The sequence below is a fragment of the Saccopteryx leptura genome, chromosome 7 (assembly GCF_036850995.1).
Source record: "Saccopteryx leptura isolate mSacLep1 chromosome 7, mSacLep1_pri_phased_curated, whole genome shotgun sequence".
In the NCBI taxonomy this organism is placed as follows: domain Eukaryota; kingdom Metazoa; phylum Chordata; class Mammalia; order Chiroptera; family Emballonuridae; genus Saccopteryx; species Saccopteryx leptura.
In genome coordinates this window covers 73,564,753-73,585,062 of record NC_089509.1, presented here as the reverse complement: position 1 = coordinate 73,585,062, position 20,310 = coordinate 73,564,753, and the positions used below count along the sequence as shown (strand labels likewise).

General features: G+C 31.8%; 1 protein-coding gene across 3 annotated transcripts in view; it reads left to right on the top strand.

The window, feature by feature from the left end:
* The window catches only part of CALCRL (calcitonin receptor like receptor), a 109,641-nt gene extending 91,683 nt beyond the window's left edge, over nt 1-17,958 (top strand). For all 3 annotated transcript variants that reach the window (XM_066345409.1, XM_066345407.1, XM_066345408.1), the window contains 7 exons: nt 2,254-2,380; nt 5,511-5,664; nt 6,942-7,002; nt 7,087-7,153; nt 11,478-11,696; nt 11,841-11,882; nt 17,045-17,958. In XM_066345409.1, the coding sequence (XP_066201506.1) occupies nt 2,254-2,380; nt 5,511-5,664; nt 6,942-7,002; nt 7,087-7,153; nt 11,478-11,696; nt 11,841-11,882; nt 17,045-17,269 (895 nt within the window). In that variant the 3' untranslated portion in view covers nt 17,270-17,958. The remainder of the gene's footprint in view (nt 1-2,253; nt 2,381-5,510; nt 5,665-6,941; nt 7,003-7,086; nt 7,154-11,477; nt 11,697-11,840; nt 11,883-17,044) is intronic.
* The last annotated feature ends 2,352 nt before the right edge of the window (nt 17,959-20,310 follow it).

Sequence of the window (20,310 nt, the reverse complement as noted above, 5' to 3'; positions counted from 1 at the left end):
GTATAACAAGAAAATTTAAAATTGTTTTTCAGCTAACTATAGCTTATTTTCAAACTTTTCATATTAGTATTATAAATATCAACAAGTATAGTATAAACACTGTTAGTTTTATGTTCCTTGGCTCATCTTGCTGCTTTTCTATCATGAATTGCTAGCTTTTGAAAGCTTTCTTTAATGTTTGTTTTCCTCTATTCCAATTTATTCTTTACAAGTATATCTGATTTACTGGCTAAGTAAATCCTCCTAACTCCTTTTGTATAAACACACATACACACAACACATGTACATATCCTAACCAATGGACTTGAATATAAATATGTTCAGCAGAAGAAGACAAAATAGCCCAGTTAAAAAAAACATTTATTTTTTCCCATGATAGTAGCTGAGTTATTTAAATTCTATTACTGAAAAAGTACATATTTTCATGGGTAAGCAGTTTTTCCCTAAACAGTAGTTGGCACTCAATAGACATGGGATACGCTCAAGGTAGGAATTTTAAAAATACGGGTATTTTTGTCTATTTATAATATTTATTATAGAAGAGTTATAAATTATGAGAAATAAACCCCACACAACCTAAATGATTTAAAAGGAATGTTCTATACTAGACGCCTATTCATATTCATTAGTTTTCTGCACTCTCAGTGAACACAAAGTACTCATGTCACCACTGTGGCGTTTTTATTGATAATAGAGCCATCTTTGCCTCTGTGTTGCCATTCCTTAAATAATAACATGAATCATGCCCCTCATTGTTCAAAAGTTTTCAAAGATACTTCTTTCTATAAAATTTCATCTAATTCACTCTGTAGCTTGATCCCAACCAGTCTCTCACAATCCTCATCCACTGCATCAGGTCAAATGAAAGATTTTAATAAAAAAAAATACCACCAGTTCTCAGCTGTTTTTATTTTGATTAACTCCAGATGGACTTTACATACTTGTCAGTATACGACTGTCTTAATTACATGCAGTTATTAATCCAAGAACTACTCATTCACGAAACTTTTCACAGAAGACTACCCAATAGCACTCACTTCTGTGGAAGGCATCTATTGAAAACCCATAAATACTGATTTGGATTGAATTCAGATCCTTTAAAATTCTAGAGCTATATATAAAATCATAGATCTATGGCTGGAAGAAATTTCAAAGACTATATAGCCTAAAATTTGCATTTTTAAATACGGAAAACCTTGTCATATCCACCTAATTATAATATCCTGTACATCTTACTTGCATAAATTTATAAAAATGCAAAATAAGTTTTTAAGTTCCTGTAACAAACTGGTCCCCATATCTTTCTATATATGTGTTTGTTTTAATATTAAGTATTTAGTCTTGAATGGATTTATTTCTTTAATTTTAAAACTTTACCCATAATAAACCTTCAAAAAAAGCTTCATAATGGAAGTAATACTTGAGTTGGACTTTGAGTATACATAAAGCAGTCTGCCATATATGGACATACTTGCAGCATAATGCAAATTCAATCTAAAGACTGGCATTACTTGTCATTAATGAAAACTTTACCTGAAATCTATTTCTATATGAATTCCATGTAGCCAATTCTTTTATTTTTTTTATATACATGAAGACCTCCGTAAATGGTGGTAATATTCTCATATCTTATATCTGGCTGAACAACCTTAGTGAAGCTGAAGTTCAGTGAAGCTGAACAAGCCTCATCAGTTGCTAAATCTATATTTTTTATCAATTCACTATTCTAAGTACAATGTTGTCTTTCTCACTGTTGTTCTACATAATCACCACCACCAGCACTACCACACAGAGGTTATATAAACAGAACAGCCATAAACAGACTAAATAAACAGAACAACCTAATTAAAAGAGCATTATCTGTGTGGGAATCTGACAGACTAATCCAAATTTTCAAAATTAATTAGCTGCATTTTTTTTCTCAACCTTATTGACTCTCTTTTTGCATTTCAGAGTGAATTAAAATGTTAATCATATTGAAAGATTAAGAAAAGTTTATGTGGAGACCTGGTAGAGACAAATTTCTCATCCCTATGTCTACTTCTCCTGAAGCAACTCATTTGTCTCTGTTTTAAGAAACTAGAGGTTTTTCCTAATTAAGATTTTATCATGAATGACTCAGGGGAAAAAAATAATTCTTTCAAATTTGGAGCAGCTGTTCTGAATTATAAATGTCTTATTTGAATGATTCTTAATTAAAAATGTGGAAACATTTTACAGTGTCATCACACTTGGTTTTCTCTTGCCTTTTAGGAGCTTAAGTTGCCAAAGGATTACTTTGCACAAAAATCTGTTCTTCTCCTTCGTTTTTAACTCTATTGTAACAATAATTCATCTCACTGGTGTGGCCAACAACCAGGCCTTAGTGGCTGCAAATCCTGTAAGTAAAACGAGGTGTGTCCTTAGGTTCAAAGTGTTAGTGGGAAAGATGTGGGAGAGGTGAGAGGTCTTATGTATATTTTAAAATCTGACATATAGAAGCCCTGGCCAGTTGGCTCAGTGGTACAGCATTGGCCTGGCGTGCAGGAGTCCCAGGTTTGATTCCCCACCAGGGCACACAGGAGAAGCGCCCATCTGCTTCTCCACCCTTCCCCCTCTCCTTCCTCTCTGTCTCTCTCTTCCCCTCCCACAGCCAAGGCTCCATTGGAGCAAAGTTGGCCTGGGCGCTGAGGATGGCTCTAGGGCCTCTGCCTCAGGCACTAGAATGGCTTTGGTTGCAACAGAGCGATGCCCCAGAGGGGCAGAGCATCGCCCCCTGGTGGGCATGCTAGGTGGATCCCGGTCAGGCGCATGCGAGAGTCTGTCTGACTGCCTCCCCGTTTCCAACTTCAGAAAAATACACACACAAAAAAAATCTGACATATAGAGTATATGTAGCTATATTCAAATCTAGAAAAGTAAAATATCTCAATATTTCTCAATTCATAATAACTGAATATTAAAAGAAAGAATTTTTTTTTTGCTTCAGTTATTTACTATATATGTTACACATATCTTCACTTCAGTTTATGGCTAGAGTCCTGCTACTGGTAGGACATAAGAGTTTATGAGTATATAACATTCACTCAATCTAATTTTTAAAAATCAACCAATTAACTATATAGTTAGAAAAAAACAGCACATGAAAAATGGAAAATTTAAATTGTATTTTTGGTATCTAGGTGATTTTAAAAAGTTAATAAAATCAGAGATAAATGAAGTATCCACCTCTTATATAATGTTAAACTTTATGATCATAAAATTTTTAAAGGGTTCTAATGTTTCATTAAACATTTATAAATTGTTTCCTTACAATTTATTTGGAAGTATAATTTTTTAGGGTGGGTATCAAAAGATAAAAATAAGTCATAGAGACTATTATAATATAAAGCTATATTTTTAAAACATAAGATAAAATTTACTCATACAAATGTATATATTCTTTGTAAGCTCTATGTTTATGTAAGTTATGTTTAAACTATAACAGCTTCACACATAACAAACCTATTCATTTTTTAAATAATATTTTAATAGTGTTTATAAATATAGTAAAGTTTTATATGAATTTTTGAAGGGGTTTTGAGGAATTTCGAAGGGTTTTGAAGGGATTTTGAAGGGGCACACGCATATATTGTATATATAAAGTGGGTTTTTTTAGAGATTAAGTTATCTAGTTTCTGAAATCAAGGAAGGGAAGGAATTTTCACTCAGTGAGTCAATAAACAATACTCTCATGTGTGTTTTATGTGTGTTTTTAGGGTAATTTCCAAAATTCTAAAATTCCCCCCATTGTTTGCACATGTGCATCCGGATTGTTTAATTTTGTATATGTTCCACTCTAAAGTCACTGGGTGAGGAAACACACCAGGCTATAATTAACAATATTAAAAAAACAGCCAATGTCCTGCCATTTTAGAGTGAATTTCTCTAGAGCAAGGAGATCAAAGTTCTATCATAAAGCTGCAAAGCAAAAGATTTTAAATCTTAGATTTATAAACAAAGACACTGTGCTTAACACAAAACCTCAAATTGTATATACTTCATTTTATATATTCTTGGAAAATTTTTTGTCTTTTTTTTATTACAAATACCCAGCATAAAGATATTTTTCTGAAGCATGCTTTAAGTTATTTTTATCATGAGTTTATGGATTAATTTCAAAACCAAGGTTAGAAATTAAAAATTCAATTACATATGAATATCTAAAAACTATATAAAAATTTTAAGCTGAAGTCTAGCATTTCTATATAATATAGTGGAATAACTTTGAGAGAGCTTTGCTAACATATAAGCAAATGTTGTGTTTGACATCAGTCCGTTATTTAAAATTTAATGTCATATAATCTGAAAAAAATATTTAATGAAAGAATAGGTTTTATAAATGTCCTTAGTCAGAAGGCATTGTGCATAGTCATGAAAACAAAATTGGAATTACAGAACTTGTGTTCAGCATTTAACTTTGACTGATGTTATATGAATATTAGGAAATCATTTTTAACTTTTTTTTAGTAGTTTTTAATATATGAAATGTGATTAATATTAATTCATGCCTCAGAGTTATTTTAAGGATTAAATAAAATAATATATGTTAAAAATGTTTTAGATAACTCATATACAAATGTTATTGTTACTATTCTATGATAACTCAATATTTATTTTCCAGTGCATTTCATTTCCAATTTTCTTTTTAGTAAAATGTTTATATATTTAAAAATGATAACTGCCACTAAATATTTATTGAGTTCCAGATTGGAAATTAAGCTGATGGGAGCACTTGCCCATATATTTCTGGGAGAGCTTTTAATTTATTTCCCTTGCTAAGAGAGTAAAGTGTATTTCTCATTTCTTTGTGTTTTCTTTACCCTGTATTTGAAACTCCCTCTTCCTGTCTCTTTAAGAGTAGAGAAGAGAAAGTGCCAACCTCAGGAAAAGAGGAAGGGAAACCAGTATTTTTGCTTCTTCTTACCTACATGAAAACCTCAAATCCCATATTTGGATAAGATAAAGTAGAGGCTTATTAGATTATTATTTAATAAGTATAATTTGCACTGGTAGCAAGTAATATGTAAGACTTTTCAAATATTTGGTATTTTTCATGAATTCCTTTGTAACATTAAGATAATTACTAAGATTTTTCTAGCAGAATGCAATAATCGCAGAGTTCATAAAGATATAATTAAAATAAATAGATATAAAGTCATTCATGTGTGAAACTTTTACATTTAAAATTCCATAATAACTAAAACACATTTAGAAAATGCACTTTCACTAAATGTAGTAGATTTGGAATATACACATTTCCTTAGCAGTATACCATTAGAAATCTTTAGAGTCAATGGCTCAAACTTTAGAGGTATCATTTGATGAAAATGAAGACTGGTGTTTTATAAGTTTAAATCAGTTGTGTGTAACATTTTGTGTACAGGAAAGAAAACTCCATGTTTCTATATAACAGAGCTAAAGTAGACTATTGCTTTATATGTGAATTCATAAGCAACTAAATATTGATTGCTTTACTTTTTTTCTCACAGGTTAGTTGTAAAGTGTCCCAGTTCATTCATCTTTACCTGATGGGCTGTAACTACTTCTGGATGCTTTGTGAAGGTGTTTACTTACACACACTCATTGTGGTGGCTGTGTTTGCAGAGAAGCAACACTTAATGTGGTATTATTTACTTGGCTGGGGTAAGTCCCATTGCATGTCTCTGCTGATTTACCCTATTAGAAATCTTTTGGAAGATGGAGAGTCTTTTTGTAAAAAAAATATACTTATTAATAATTAGTTCATAAAATTTCAGGTAATTAACCTTTGCTTGCTGCTGTATATTTAAATATTTAAATAAAAGACCACTGATTCAATATTTTCAGTAGTCACAGGTCAATTATTCAACACTTTTTTCTATTTGCTATTCCAATGAGTATCTTGGCTACATGTGTAGAATTCGAATCATGAATTAGGATCCAGTCTTTGTACTGTTCTGAATCTGCTTTTTCCTCAAGTGCAAAATGAGAACATTGGGTTCCACCAGCTTTGACCTTCCCTTTTAAAAATGTTTGTTTAAAAAAGAATTGTCATTTTACCTTATAGGGACCAGTTATTGAATAAGAGCATGCAAAATATCTATTTTTGCCATATAATATCCTGATATGGTATTATTCACAAAGCAAAGAATGATGCACTTCTAGCATTTAAAAGAAATAACAGGAATAATGCAAAATGAAAACGCTGCAAATAAGTTCAATAAGACTAGTTTTCAGAAACATAACAAATGATACTGTATCTATCTATCATCTATCTATCATCTATCTATCTATCTATCTATCTATCTATCTATCTATCTATCTATCTATCTATCCATCTATCTATCTACCTATCTACCTATCTACCTACTTCCAGTCAGACAGTAGATATAGATATATACAGTTTTGTAGTCACACATGTAGTGTTTGGTACATTTAGATTACCTATGTAAAACATTTCTTTGAAAGATCTGATTTAGAATACTCAAGACATGCAAAATTTCTGATACATAAAACATCTCTCTCTTCTTTCTCTTTGTTTTTGTATAGTCAGTCAGTCTCATCTTCTTCCCAAATGTGATCATCTACCAAATATTGGCCAATTCCATCTATATAAATACTGGATTTCTTCTAAGCCTTGGGGCTTAGGCAGCACATTTATGGACTTATGCTCTGGAGTCTACTGATTCAAAAAGACTCTTATTAGAAGGAAACATACTCATACGAACCTGAAAATATGAATAGCTTAGTTATACTATAAATACTATATATATATATACTATATTTATTGCTTGATTATACAGATAATATTTATGCAATAAACATAGTGACCAGTTATTTTTGCTCCTAGAGTAACTCTGAATTTCACTTTTCACGACATATTTTAGGAGTTGTATCTGTAGAGATTGCCTGTTTATTTTCTTTTTCTTTGATATTGACAGGATTTCCACTGATTCCTGCTTGCATACATGCTATAGCCAGAAGCCTATATTACAATGACAAGTAAGATATCATCTTTCTCTGATTTCTATTGGAACAAAGTAAAACAAAAATCTTCAACATAATTTCTCTATTGTTCTCCCCTAGCTGCTGGATCAGTTCTGATACTCAACTCCTCTACATTATCCATGGCCCAATATGTGCTGCTTTATTGGTACGTAATTAAAAGTCTCCTTTTTTCACTATTGTTTATATTTCAACTTCATATTCTGAGTCATCTGGCCTATGGTAGCCTTCAGATTCCCAGTGGACACAGACAATGTGCTCTGTGTTGAACTGAAGAGGGTTTGATGAAGGCATTATATTATATAAAGGTGTTGGCAGGAAGAGTAAGGAAACTAATTCATAAGGAATAGTGAGGCACTAGGGACCAACAGTGGGAAGTTGTTATCACAGCAAGACCAGCAGAGGAGACAGAACAGAGTTACTGGGTTTGAGCAAGTTCTTGGAGGAGTCGTCCAACAGGAGCCCTGGCCTTGGGTAGAGGAACACAGACACTGCCAAAACCACAGCTTGGCCTGGAAGAGAAGGAGAAAGAAGTATTCAAACTTCTCTCTCTTCCCATGCTCTGATCTCTTGGCTCCTCCCACTGGCCAAGTGCAGCAAATGTCAGAGGGTAAGAAAGCCTGGGTGATGACGTAGTTCTGAGGGGCCGCACAGGCTCCTGGGACAAGAGCAGGACAGAGTAGGGGAGAGGATGGATGCAGGAATTGAGGATGGCAACCAAGAAAAACCTAAACAGCTATGTCAGTAATGAGAGTAATACCCCAATAAAGAAAAAAGAGTATTGTTTAAACTGTTGTTTTATTATTATAATAATCATCACTTAATACAAGTGCATTGCACATTTTTATGTATGGATACAAAGAAACAGAAGTTACACTTATGCCTGTACTACATTGTTTAAATAGAGGAATAAATAAATACAAAATAATATGCTTTCTCTCAGACTGTAATGACAGCTGATATTTGATTAATATAAAAAGGTGATATGTTTCCCAGGCAAAATCCAAAGTTCCTTAACCCTTGTTTTCAGATTTCTTTTTTTTTTTTTTAGACAAATATTCTTCTATTATTTTACTGTATTTGCTAGCTGCAATTTAATATATGCTTATGTGTGAACATGGCTCGAGCCATCCTCGAATGTATCATTGTTAAGGCAGTCTCAAAAAGTGTGTCATAACTAAGGTGGTAAACCCTGAAGGCTGAAGGCCTGTTTTTAAATTCTTCCACCTCTTACCTGCTGTGTGAACTTAGGCCATTAAACTAATCACTATGTCCCTCAAGTGTCTCATTTGTAAAAGAGAGAATGTAATAATAGCTTTTTAAATTTTTTAACAAGGAATGCATCTGTTAAATGTCTGGTCTGTGCCTAGTCACTCAAGATAGCTGGTTCAGAAATCAATACATGGAATGTCTCATGGAAATTTTAATATACCTTAATGTAGACTTTAGTGAAATTTTCAGAGGCAGAAGTTTTTCCTTTCCTTGCTCCTTGTACATACTACTCATACTTAAGACATGTGTGCCACACTGTGATTAAGCTATACCCTGAGACAGCCTAGCTGTGCAGTTTTTGTACTCACAAGAGCTGGCATTGAAACTAGCTTTACTGCTACTGGTGGGGATCTCAGGGCTGGTTCTGGTTTTTCTTTTGACCTCTCTGTGACTTTTTTTTTCTCATCCGTGGTTAAGGAATAATAAGAGTAAATACCCTACAGGATATTGTAAGGATGAAATGAGATACATCCTGTTAAGTGACTTTCAAAGTGTCTATAATATAATAAACTCTCAAAAAATTATTTAAAGGGTTTCTCGACTTGTAATTTCTACATAATAACATGATTCTGTTCTGAGGAGAGCACAAAAAAAAATTGAGATACATTTTTTGGGCCTCTCAGGGACATACAAAGCAAATAGAATGCAAAATTTTATTTGACTCTGCAGAGTATATGTGATTCAATGCCTGAATCAGAGAGATTCAGGAAGAAGTAAAAGTACCTAGCAAATGAAAAATGTAACAACAGCAAATTAAACAATCCTTGGGAAAGCCTGTCTACATCAACTTTGAGATGCGAGAGTAAAAGGTGCCACTTGGGGTAAAATATCGTAGAAATATAGCCCGATTACTTCAGTTAAAAAAATATATACATTATTTGCATAAAAAATTTTTTCATCATGTTGGTCTAAAAAAAGATTGGGAGACTATTTTTCTGCCAAGATAAACTGTCTTGTCCTTCTTTAAGCTCCAGGTCCCCTCACTGGTCCTGGTCAATTCCAAGGTCTGGGGAGGAAATTGTTTATACGATCATATGGTTTTACACAATTTTTATAAATAAAATTTTAACCACAATCAGTTCTTTCCACTCAGACTTCCTCTGTCACATTTCCTTTTAAGCAAAGAGATGTTGGAGTGGCTAAAGCATTTCTGAGATCCTGCTAAGGGGAAGTTTGAAGAGCTACATTTGATTTGGGTTTTGTGAGAGATTTAGATCACATTGGTGCATAAAGTGATCGCTGGCTGTTCTAGTCCAGCAGTGGCTTCCAGGTATCCCCTTCCCACCACTGGCTGATTCCTCCTGCTTCCTATCATGACCCTAGGCTGGTATTGTGACATGAAAATGTCCTGTGGTGTCTAGTAGATAGGTGAACTTTATGAGTGAGGAGATAAAATAGGTTTCTTCTCTTCTTAATTAGTTTTGCTCTAAAATAGGTGAGATTCAGGTATAGTTCATCTGATATTTAAAATTCTTGTTCTAGTTTTTATTTAAAATAATTGGAAGCATTTGCAGAAAATAAAGTAGAATGACTTTCTAGGATTCAGTTTCACACTTTAAACCAGACTTGCCATTGTGAACAGGCACTTTCTATTTAGAAATTGTCATACGACGGGCATCTAAATTGCAGCACTTCTACTGATTTTTATCTTTTATGACTTTTGCATATAATGATTATACAATAATCTATATTCTAAGTTTATAGTCAGATAAAAGAGCAATATTATATTTTTTTCTATGGGATAGTAGTAATTTTTATTTAGTCAAAACCTTTCAAACAGCAATGATGCTTAGGAAGGGAATATAGTAGTATGGGTGGAACAGCAGCTGATGTGTTAATTGTCAGGTCATTCTTACAGCTGTTGAAATAGTTTATTCTGATTTTGTCTTTAGCAGAGACATTCCTGTGTCTATAACCATATTACTTTTCATAGATGTGTTTCCATCAGTAGTATAGTGAGCTATATTTTTTGAAGCATGTGTTCTACTGAATTATCTAAGAATAGTAATGGAATATTTTTATGCCTAGTTATTTTCATAACACAAGCTTTAATCAGCATATAATTAAGTGATACTTTTTTATTGTTTTCTACATTAAATGAAATGCTACCACTATTTTCCAATTTATTAGACTATGTGAAAATTATATATTGGTATATAATTAAAAATTTTTGTATTATAAAAGAAAGCACAGATGCTACAAGTCAGGGAAAAGGGGAAAAAGAAAAAGAATAGTATAACTGCATAAAAGAGAGCCCTAAGGGGCTCTTCTAGAGTTAATATCCGTAATTCTATGGAAGGCATAGGAATGGGCATAGAGGCAACAGACAAAAGTAAAAGATAATGACTTGGCTCAAGATAGAAAAGAGAGAAAATAATATAAGGAGGGGAAAGGAGTAAGGAAGACATATTCCAGCAGAGCTCTGTCCATTTTCTGAGTAACTTAGCTATCCACACTATATTTTTGATGTTTTATATCTCCCTTACAAAGAGATTGTTTTCTCAGCCTTTTAGCTAACATCAAGTGTAAAGAGAATGTTTTCTCTTAAGGAAAGTTAACACACAGTAAATATGTAATTAAAGAAATTAATATAACAAAAGGCCCTGTGGGATGCAATTTTTTTTTTAATCTCTAGGACTGAAGTAAGTTGAATGTCAACTAGTTCAAGTGTGTGAGTCAGCCTACTCTGAAGTTAAAGAGAAATACAGCACTGTCCTGGAGGAGTTGTTAAAAAAACAAACAAACAAACAAAACACAGAAAAGATAAACCAAAAAGACATAAAATGATCATTGTTATATAACATATATATTTGGAAATTACCTAACGCAGGCATTGACACAGAGGAGACACAAATTAGAATTTGTTAAAAACAAATCTTTCCTTTGTTTGATCTGAGAATATTTAAAAGCTTTAGTTTTTGAACCAATGCAAAATTTGTTAGAGAATGAGCTGAAAAAAACACTCAGATATCCCTCAATTGAATGTGTTCCACAATAATTTTGCTTTTCTAAAACCTAATTCCATTAAAATTGGTATACTTGTTAAATTAATCAATCATCAGAATTCCAGAAATACAAATTATATCATATTCTTATACACTGAAAACATTCTAAGATTTATAAAATCACAGCTTCTTTACTAATGCTTCTTCAACATTAAATATGAAATAATTTTCATATGCCATTTTATTCTCTTCTAGGTGAATCTTTTTTTTCTATTAAATATTGTACGTGTCCTCATCACTAAATTAAAAGTTACTCACCAAGCTGAGTCCAACCTCTACATGAAAGCTGTGAGAGCCACACTGATCCTGGTGCCACTGCTGGGCATTGAGTTTGTGTTGCTTCCGTGGCGACCTGAGGGAAGAACGGCAGAGGAGGTCTATGACTACGTCATGCACATCCTCATGCACTATCAGGTATGGTGCTGGAGAAATTTGGTATTAAATTTATATGTAGCTTTGGCTTTATTTTTTTACTACATGCACAGTAAGTTGGTTATAAAAATGTACTATATGTACCTTTTTTGTTTGAAATCAGAATATTCTGTTTTTCTCTTACAGGGTCTTTTGGTCTCTACAATTTTTTGCTTCTTTAATGGAGAGGTATGGTGATTGATACTATTCTTTTTACTATTTTATATTGTCTATCTATCTATCATCTATCTATTTATCTATTTATAAGTATATATAGATAGATAAATATTTTTAAACATGAGATGAAATTATAAATTGTGTAGGAACAACTATTTCAAATTTTGTTTCTATCAGGAGAGAAAACCATAGAATTTTTTTTTTCATAAATGCAACTCTACTTTCCAAAAGCTTGGGTCATTTTGGAATTCAAGGCTAGGGAAAATTCTGCCTCACTTCAAAATATTCTAGTAGTGACTTTTATTTATTTAGTCTTTTGACCCACCTTTTAAACTCTGGACTGTGACCTATGTGCAGCCCTGGCAATACTTAACCTCATAGGACATGCATATCTTCTAATAGGAGAAAAACCTGGCTCATTTTTATTTTACCCCTCTCAGTTTTATTTTCTGCCTGGCCTACAGTGTGGCCTTTGAAAATAATTTTATAGTAGATATGAAACAATTTTTAAAAATTAAACCCTCAGAGCTCTGGCCAGTTGGCTCAGTGGTAGAGCATCAGCCTGGCATGCAGGGGTCCCAGGTTCGATTCCCAGCCAGGGCACATAGGAGAAACACCCATCTGCTTTTCCACCCTTCCCCCTCTCCTTCCTCTCTGTCTCTTTCTTTCCCTCCCGCAGCCAAAGCTCCATTGGAGCAAAAAGTTGGCCTGGGCACTGAGGATGGCTCCATGGCCTCTGCCTCAGGTGCTAGAATGGCTCTGGTTGCAATGGAGCAATGCCCCAGATGGGCAGAGCATTGCCCCCTGGTGGGCATGCTGGGTGGATCCCGGTCAGGCACATGTGGGAGTCTGTCTGACTGCCTCCCTGTTTCCAACTTCAGAAAAATAAAAAATTAAAAATTAAAAAAAAATAAAAATTAATCCCTCAGTTATATAGGCAAGAAATGCAGTATGTTAGAAAATTTTAGAGAATAACATGCTCTAATTTGAAACATAGCAATGCAGTCTTGGAAATTTTAAGATTTTTATCCATGTCCTAATTGAAAAGTTTCAGGACTTTTAAAAACTGGTAATACCAAATTTCTTATGCATATGAACAGTGTTATAGCTCAGTAATTTGAACTATAGTGATTTAACTCTCTATGTTTTTAATCTACTTGACAAATGTTAACCTGTTGGAGGATTTTGGCAAAATTCAACAAACTTTAGAAATACAGATAGCAACCAAGTGAGACTGGGGCAATTGGTAACTGTGAAGATTATCACAAACCTTTAGATGCAAAACACATGGAACCAGTTAGCATAACTTTATAAGAACCATTCCTATGAAACAAATCAACATTGGAGATCATGTATATATTCAACACTGTGAAATATTGCTTCTTTGCTTAAGTAATATTTTACTTATTTCTCTTAGCAATATAATAAGCTATCAAGTATACATTTTAAAGTAAAATTAAAATATATTTTAAAATATAGGTATAGGGTGTAGGACTATTAAACAGTAGTCTATATTTAATGTCTTAGAGTGGTGCTTCCATAATTCTTCTGCTTTCCAGAGGATAAGAGTGACTGTTTTCTCTAAAGTCAATTAGAAGTATAGACAGAAAATGCAATTAAGCAGAGTAGATATATCATTTTTTATAATAAAATTCAAATAGCAATGGTTATGCACCCCTATAAACTTACTATTTATAAACTGAATTAGACAATTTTATTTACTGCCTATATAGGATTTTACAACTAAACATAGATGAGACAGATATGGACCACATGTAAAGAGTGGGTGAAATATGAAAGATGTACTTCTGCATCGGCAGAAACACAACTGATTTTTATTAAGGGTAAATTGTAAATGTACAAAACATCATCATTAGTAAAATATTTTGTGATAGGAGGCAAAATGGAATAAAAGCACTGGCACAGTAACTTGTTTAAACCCCAAAGATTCCACTTTGTTCTTGTATGTGATATCTTGGACAATACTCTGAACGTCCTGGAGTTTCAGTGCCTTCTTTTATTAGAGAAAAATAAAAGCAAATCCCTTACACAAGGATTAATGTAAGCTAAAAATATAAAATTTTCAGCGCCATATTCCACCTTCAGGAGATACACAGAACATTATAGGTTCCTTGTTAGATTTTTCCGGTCACCATTTTAAAAAATACATGAACAATTAGGATATTAATCATATTGGACTCAAATCTCAAATTGGCCCTTTAATTTATAAAAAGTGCCCAGGGAATATCTACACTAATGCCTAACACTCATGTTCCACTCTATCTGTGTAAGCAAAAGAGATTCAACCTTGATCTTCTGCCATGTCCTAAAATTGAGAAAATTTTGGCAGAGGAAAATTGCAATAATACAACATCTTTGAGCCAAGTTGTTGCCAAATCTTTCAGTTCTTCACATCGCCAATATCTCTCTCCTTTTCTTCGTCTCTTAAGATACAATCCCCATTTGTGTATGATTTATTCTCATTTTAAGAAATAGTATAATCCTGTCTTTATTGTCTCTCTCTTAGTTTTTCCCACTCTCATAACATGAAAACACAGCTTCCAAATTCATTTGGTGTGGTTCCAACTATGTCATGTACTTCAAAAGCATTTCCTAAGACTTGGTTTCCTTCTTGCTCTCCATATCAGGTCAGATAGCTTGCTTTAGCTTAATAACTCTGTTGTTGTCTTATTTTTACATTTTATTGATTTTATTTTTTAGGCAAAATATTTCTATTTGCGTTTCTCACTAGTTACATAATTGTGGCTTGACAAGTGCTCAGGCACATTCATCTCGTCTCTAGCCTACTCAGTAAAAAATGAGCAGTTTGCATAAACTAGGAACTCTAGTCATTAGAAGTATCCTCTCCAGTCTAAGGGGTACATTTAACAACACCTGAGAATAGATATTTTTATAAAGTTGACAAAATTTTGTTGAGAACAACAGAATCCTTATTCTGTAATGAGACTAGGTAGAAGTTTTATATAAAGCTCTATTAACTATCATTTAATTGATTTAGGTTAAGGAGTATAGAGTTGGCTTCTTATCAGGTGAAAAGGGGCATATAAAGTTGCAATGTTATTTTCTAAACAGTTTGTCTTACTATTTATATAATACTCATGTAAAATAATGACGGACATTTTAATATCTTTAATAACATCAGAATATCTTCCCTTCCAATAGCAATTATCCTTATTTTTGCCTATTAAATATTTTTATTAAAAGTTTATTAAAAGTGGACATTTTACTATTCTGTTGAACAGGTGTGATATTGTCTTAAAGAAAGCCAATGATGATAAAATAACATCTTTATAGAGAATAAAATACAAAACAGATATCTATAAGGCCTATATACATTTTAGTTAAGCTCATTTTTAACTTTAATAAATAAGTCCCCACAGTTCAGGAAATTAGATTTCCATGGGATTTTTTCTTTGTTTGTTTTTTATGATTTAGGTACAAGGAAGAAATAGGGTGATGATCTCAAATTAATCAAAGTACTGCAAGAACAGTCAGCTATTCCAAAAACCATTTTGACTTTTAGAGTTTAAGCTTTCCTTTTTAGGACTATTAAGTATTACATTTACAGTTAAGATATTGCTTTCTGTTAGATTCTTTATAACATTAACATAGAATATTTTATAATTCTACTTCCTTTCAACCAAAAATAATTAATTAATTAATTTTTATTCAAAAAAATGTTTACTTATTGATTTTAGTGAGAGAGAAAGGGAGAGAGAGAATGGGACAGGAACATCAATCTGTTCCTGTATATGCCTTGACTGGGGATCAAACCAATAACCTCCACACTCCAGAGGATGCTCTAACCAACTGGGCTATCTGGCCAAGTTTAACCAAAACTTTATAGTGTATATCTTCAGTCAGTCTATCATATCATAGTAACAAAGTGAGGGGAAATGAATTAGCATATGTTCAGGGTCAAAACAATTCCCATCATAAACATCTAGATAATTGGCCAAAAGTAATTTTTATTTCAAATCTCTGAATATCTATTTAAAAGCACACTCTAAAGCCATTCTATTTGCCATTTGCTTATGTTCTTTAAGATATTACCTATGCAGATATTTTTATTTATTTTTATTGATTTTAGAGAGAGAAAGAGAGAAAAAACATTATTTTTTGTTCTAATTATTTATGCATTCATTGGTTGATTCCTATCTGTGCCCTGACAGGGGAATGAACCCATCACCTTGGAATATTGGGGACGATACTCTAAGTGACTGAGCTAACCAGCTAGTGTTAGGTTTAAATTACCTTAATTTAAATATGTCATTTGGAGAATTTAGAAATATATTACTAAACCATAAGGGCAACAAAGTACAACTGTTTCAAGATATAGTTATTGTTCTATAAATGATTTTGTTTCAAAAAATTATATGGCTATATTATTTTCTTCAGATATTGTTAGCACACATAAAGAAATAATCTTGAAAGTCCTAAATTCTGAATTTTATAATAATGAAAATTTTAAACCAATTTATTATATTTCTCATTACATAATTTTTGAATTATAGAGTAGAGAAAGCTACTGGGAAATTCTAATAACTCATTCTGACTAAAAAAAGAAATCTTTTGTTCCCTTTGGTAGTAAGTTCCATGAGGACAAAACACCTGCTGTTTTTTCCCCCCAGAATATAGCCCAATATTTGGCATATAATAATTATTCAATAAAAGGTTTTTGTTGTTGCTATAGTTGATGCTGATGGTGGATGATGACTTATATTTCCTGTATCCCTACTTATTTTTTAAAAATCTTTTGTCCCTCTTCTTTTAACTTTCACTCATCATCTCATTCTATTTTTAAAAATATTGACATAAAATTTAATGTTGCACAACACATATTTTGTAAGTACATCTTGATTAACTATTTGTTTTATAATACATTTATATTTATTATTAAAGCTTCAAAAATAAAGCATGGGAAAGAAATATTAATATAATCTAAAAGTACAGAGTAATTTCAATGAATTTCCTAATATAAAGATGTTTCACTCAATGTAATTTTTTAAATTAAGTTAAAAAAGTAATATTATTCACTTAATAATGTTAATGCCTTTTTTGTAAAAAAATTCTATAAACTTATTTTATTGTACAATATCATCATTATAAATAATAGATTACTCTTGTCCTTTTTGTTTCCTTTTGATTGACAGGTTCAAGCAATTTTGAGAAGAAACTGGAATCAATATAAAATTCAGTTTGGAAGCAGCTTTTCCCACTCAGATGCTCTTCGTAGTGCATCTTACACAGCATCAACAACCAGTGATTGTACAGCTTACAGTCATGACTATACAAGTGAACACTTAAATGGAAAAAGCATCCATGAAATTGAAAATGTTGTCTTAAAATCGGAAAAAAATGATTACATTTTACAATAGGGGTAGTATTGTTTAACTATTTTGTGCTGCTCCTTAGGACTTAGTTCTATGCATGACTTTATAACCAGAAGACTTCAATATTAAATGAATTTCTTGATTGCCACAAAGAAGCCCTCACATGTATTCAGTAGTTTGTTGATCAATGTTTAACAACTAGCTCTATGAAGAGAAAAAGTCCTGATTTTTAAAGTTTGACAGTATCTATGATGTATAAATAGTCATACTATGGCTGATTTCAAGTTACCAACTTGATATCACTAAATGTAGTTAGGAAAAGATGACCATAATCAATTCTTGTGACTGGAATAAGCTAATTCTAGCACACTACAGCATGCATTCACAAATGAATCAGACTGTAAAATTTCATATACATATTGGGCTAAGATTACTGCCCCACTAATTCCTGTAGACTTGGAGGAAAATTACCTTTTCATTTGCTGATTTTAAAACTTTATCCTGTATTCACTGGCGAAGTTGATTTTTTGCTCAGTGAGTATTCTAGACCTTTTTGCATTTACCCTTTCAAATGGACCAGATAGTAACTATTCTTTTTGGTTTACACTCTTTTTCCCAATAAAGGCAACTGAGCAGAATTCCTTTTGGGTACTCATTTGCTGATGCATCACAGTTATACCCTGTGCCATATCCATTTTTGAGACTTGATAAATTATATGTATGATATGCAATCATGCTTTGGTATCATTAGGGAGATACCTTGGTTAATACTACAAAACACCTTATCATCTACTTTCCTATCTTACTATATAAGTGGGAGGGAATCAGTATTCCTGTATCTGTAAATAAAAGCTTTGTCCCTTCCATTTCTACTGTGTAGACAAACTAGCAAGTATTTTACATGAAGAATATCAGTGAAGGGTTTCTTATTCCTTGGAAGTTTGTAAAAAAAAAATTGTGAAAGATGAGCTTGTAAATACTCTGTTGTTCTATTTTATAGCCTTGAATCAAATACATACAACCTAAGTAAGATATTTAAAACAACTACATAATGTAATAATGCATGAATCTTAATATCTGATACTGTTTCTGAGCTGATTTTATAATAAAATAGAGTCTGTAATCTTCTATTTGGTAGATATTTTATAGACAACCAGATACCAGGATCAGAAGTTTGAGAACTAATGGAAATATCTATGATAAGATATAAAGTATTTATTAAAAACAAACTCAAGGCCATTGTTTATTAAACATATTAACTTTGGTATTTCATACCTTAAAAGATGTGTTTCACATATTTCTCTTTTTATTTTGACGATGAACTTGCATTCTAATTCAGAAACTTAAGCAACTCCTACTATAATAAATGCCAATTTACTACTCTTATGGTTTTTACCCCATTAAAAATATTAATTTTCTGACTTACATTATATAAAAGTATAGGCTTTTGACATGTTCCAGGCTATTTTTAAAACTATAATAATGGAACATATATCAAATACATTATTTTAATATTTTAATAGAGCTAAGGTAGATAATGACACAATTCAGTGAAATATCTGAATACAGCATTGAGGAAGAATTGTCAGAATGTTTATGGAATAATTAAGTTAAGATGAAAAAAATCCTTGCTAATGAATTAAAGTGACATATAAATGGGACTCAGTTTTCCTAATGTTATTTTCTACTGAAATATCTTAAATAAACAAAATACTATTAATTAATAAAATTCAATTTTGGGAGGAGACATCATTATGCGTTTGTGTTTTTACAGTTTGTCAATCCCTTATAATAGATTAAACTAGTGACTTTGTCATCACAATCACAGGTTGTTTCTTAAGCTTTCAATAGATGGTAAATTCAGAGGTCATTTGAAATTGTTTAGGATAATTATCTAAATAGTAATAATTAACATATTAAATGGTCTGACCAGTACATTTATAACTTACCCATTCACATGTGAAGATTTTATTGGTTTCAAATTTGTGGATTTCACAGCAAGCTGTCAGAAAAGGAGCATGGGCTGTTCTGGACTATCTACTGACTAAATTATACAAAAATGCCATTAAATTAACTCACTTTTTGCTATTTAATATTCAAAGACAGATTCAAACCCTTTGCTGATACATTTGCATAGCTTAGTATTTTTCCAGACAAACTGTTGAGTCTCAACCATTAATGACAGTAGAAAATGTCAAACTATCAGCATTATATTAACATTATACAATTTTCAAGTATTTTTATTGTGCTTTTATTATATTAACATTATATCAGATTTTCTTTATGTCCAGGATTTATCTATTGTACAGTCTTCGATTAGTTGGTGTTAATTTTGTACCCATATATTTTTTAGGAGCAATATTTTAAATATTAGATTTCTCTAAACATGAAGTGCTAATTAAGATTTTCTTTGTATCTTACTCATAAGGAAAAGGTAAAATTGATATTTTTGAAAGAAAACATCTTTGGTATCTAAAAACATAATTCTGAGGATTTCTAACTTTTAAAATGTAGATCTCCTTGCTATATTTCCACAAGTGCTTATAAAAGTTACATTTTAATTTTTTAAAAATTCTAATCTGTCATTTTTTTATTTTCTAAAGTTATTTTCCAGCACATTTATTCAGAAACTATCAACTCTGTAATTTAGTGTTTGTTCAAATGTAATCCAATGTACATAGAATTAATGGTAGTGGTAGTGCTGTATTTATTGCTTAATGCTTTTTTAAAAATGTGAACTTACATTAATTTCCTCTTGTTTTTAATGTGCTAATAGAAACCATCATTTCTTTTATCTGCAAAATATATCCAAGTTATTTGATCAATTAAATCAATTCATATTGTGCCTACTTATCGTATATCTCTATATTTTGATTAAAAGTTGTGAGTTAAAGTTGATTTTCATTTATGTGTACTGTAGTACTAATTTATAAACATAATTTTTTACAACAATCAGTGAAATACATTTTAGGTGTTCAGTTGTAATCCCACAGATGGTAGCTTCGCCCCATTGGCTCCTCAGCCAAGCACATACACCAAATGTCTGAACGAAATACATCTTAAAATCAATTACTTTATCTCTATTA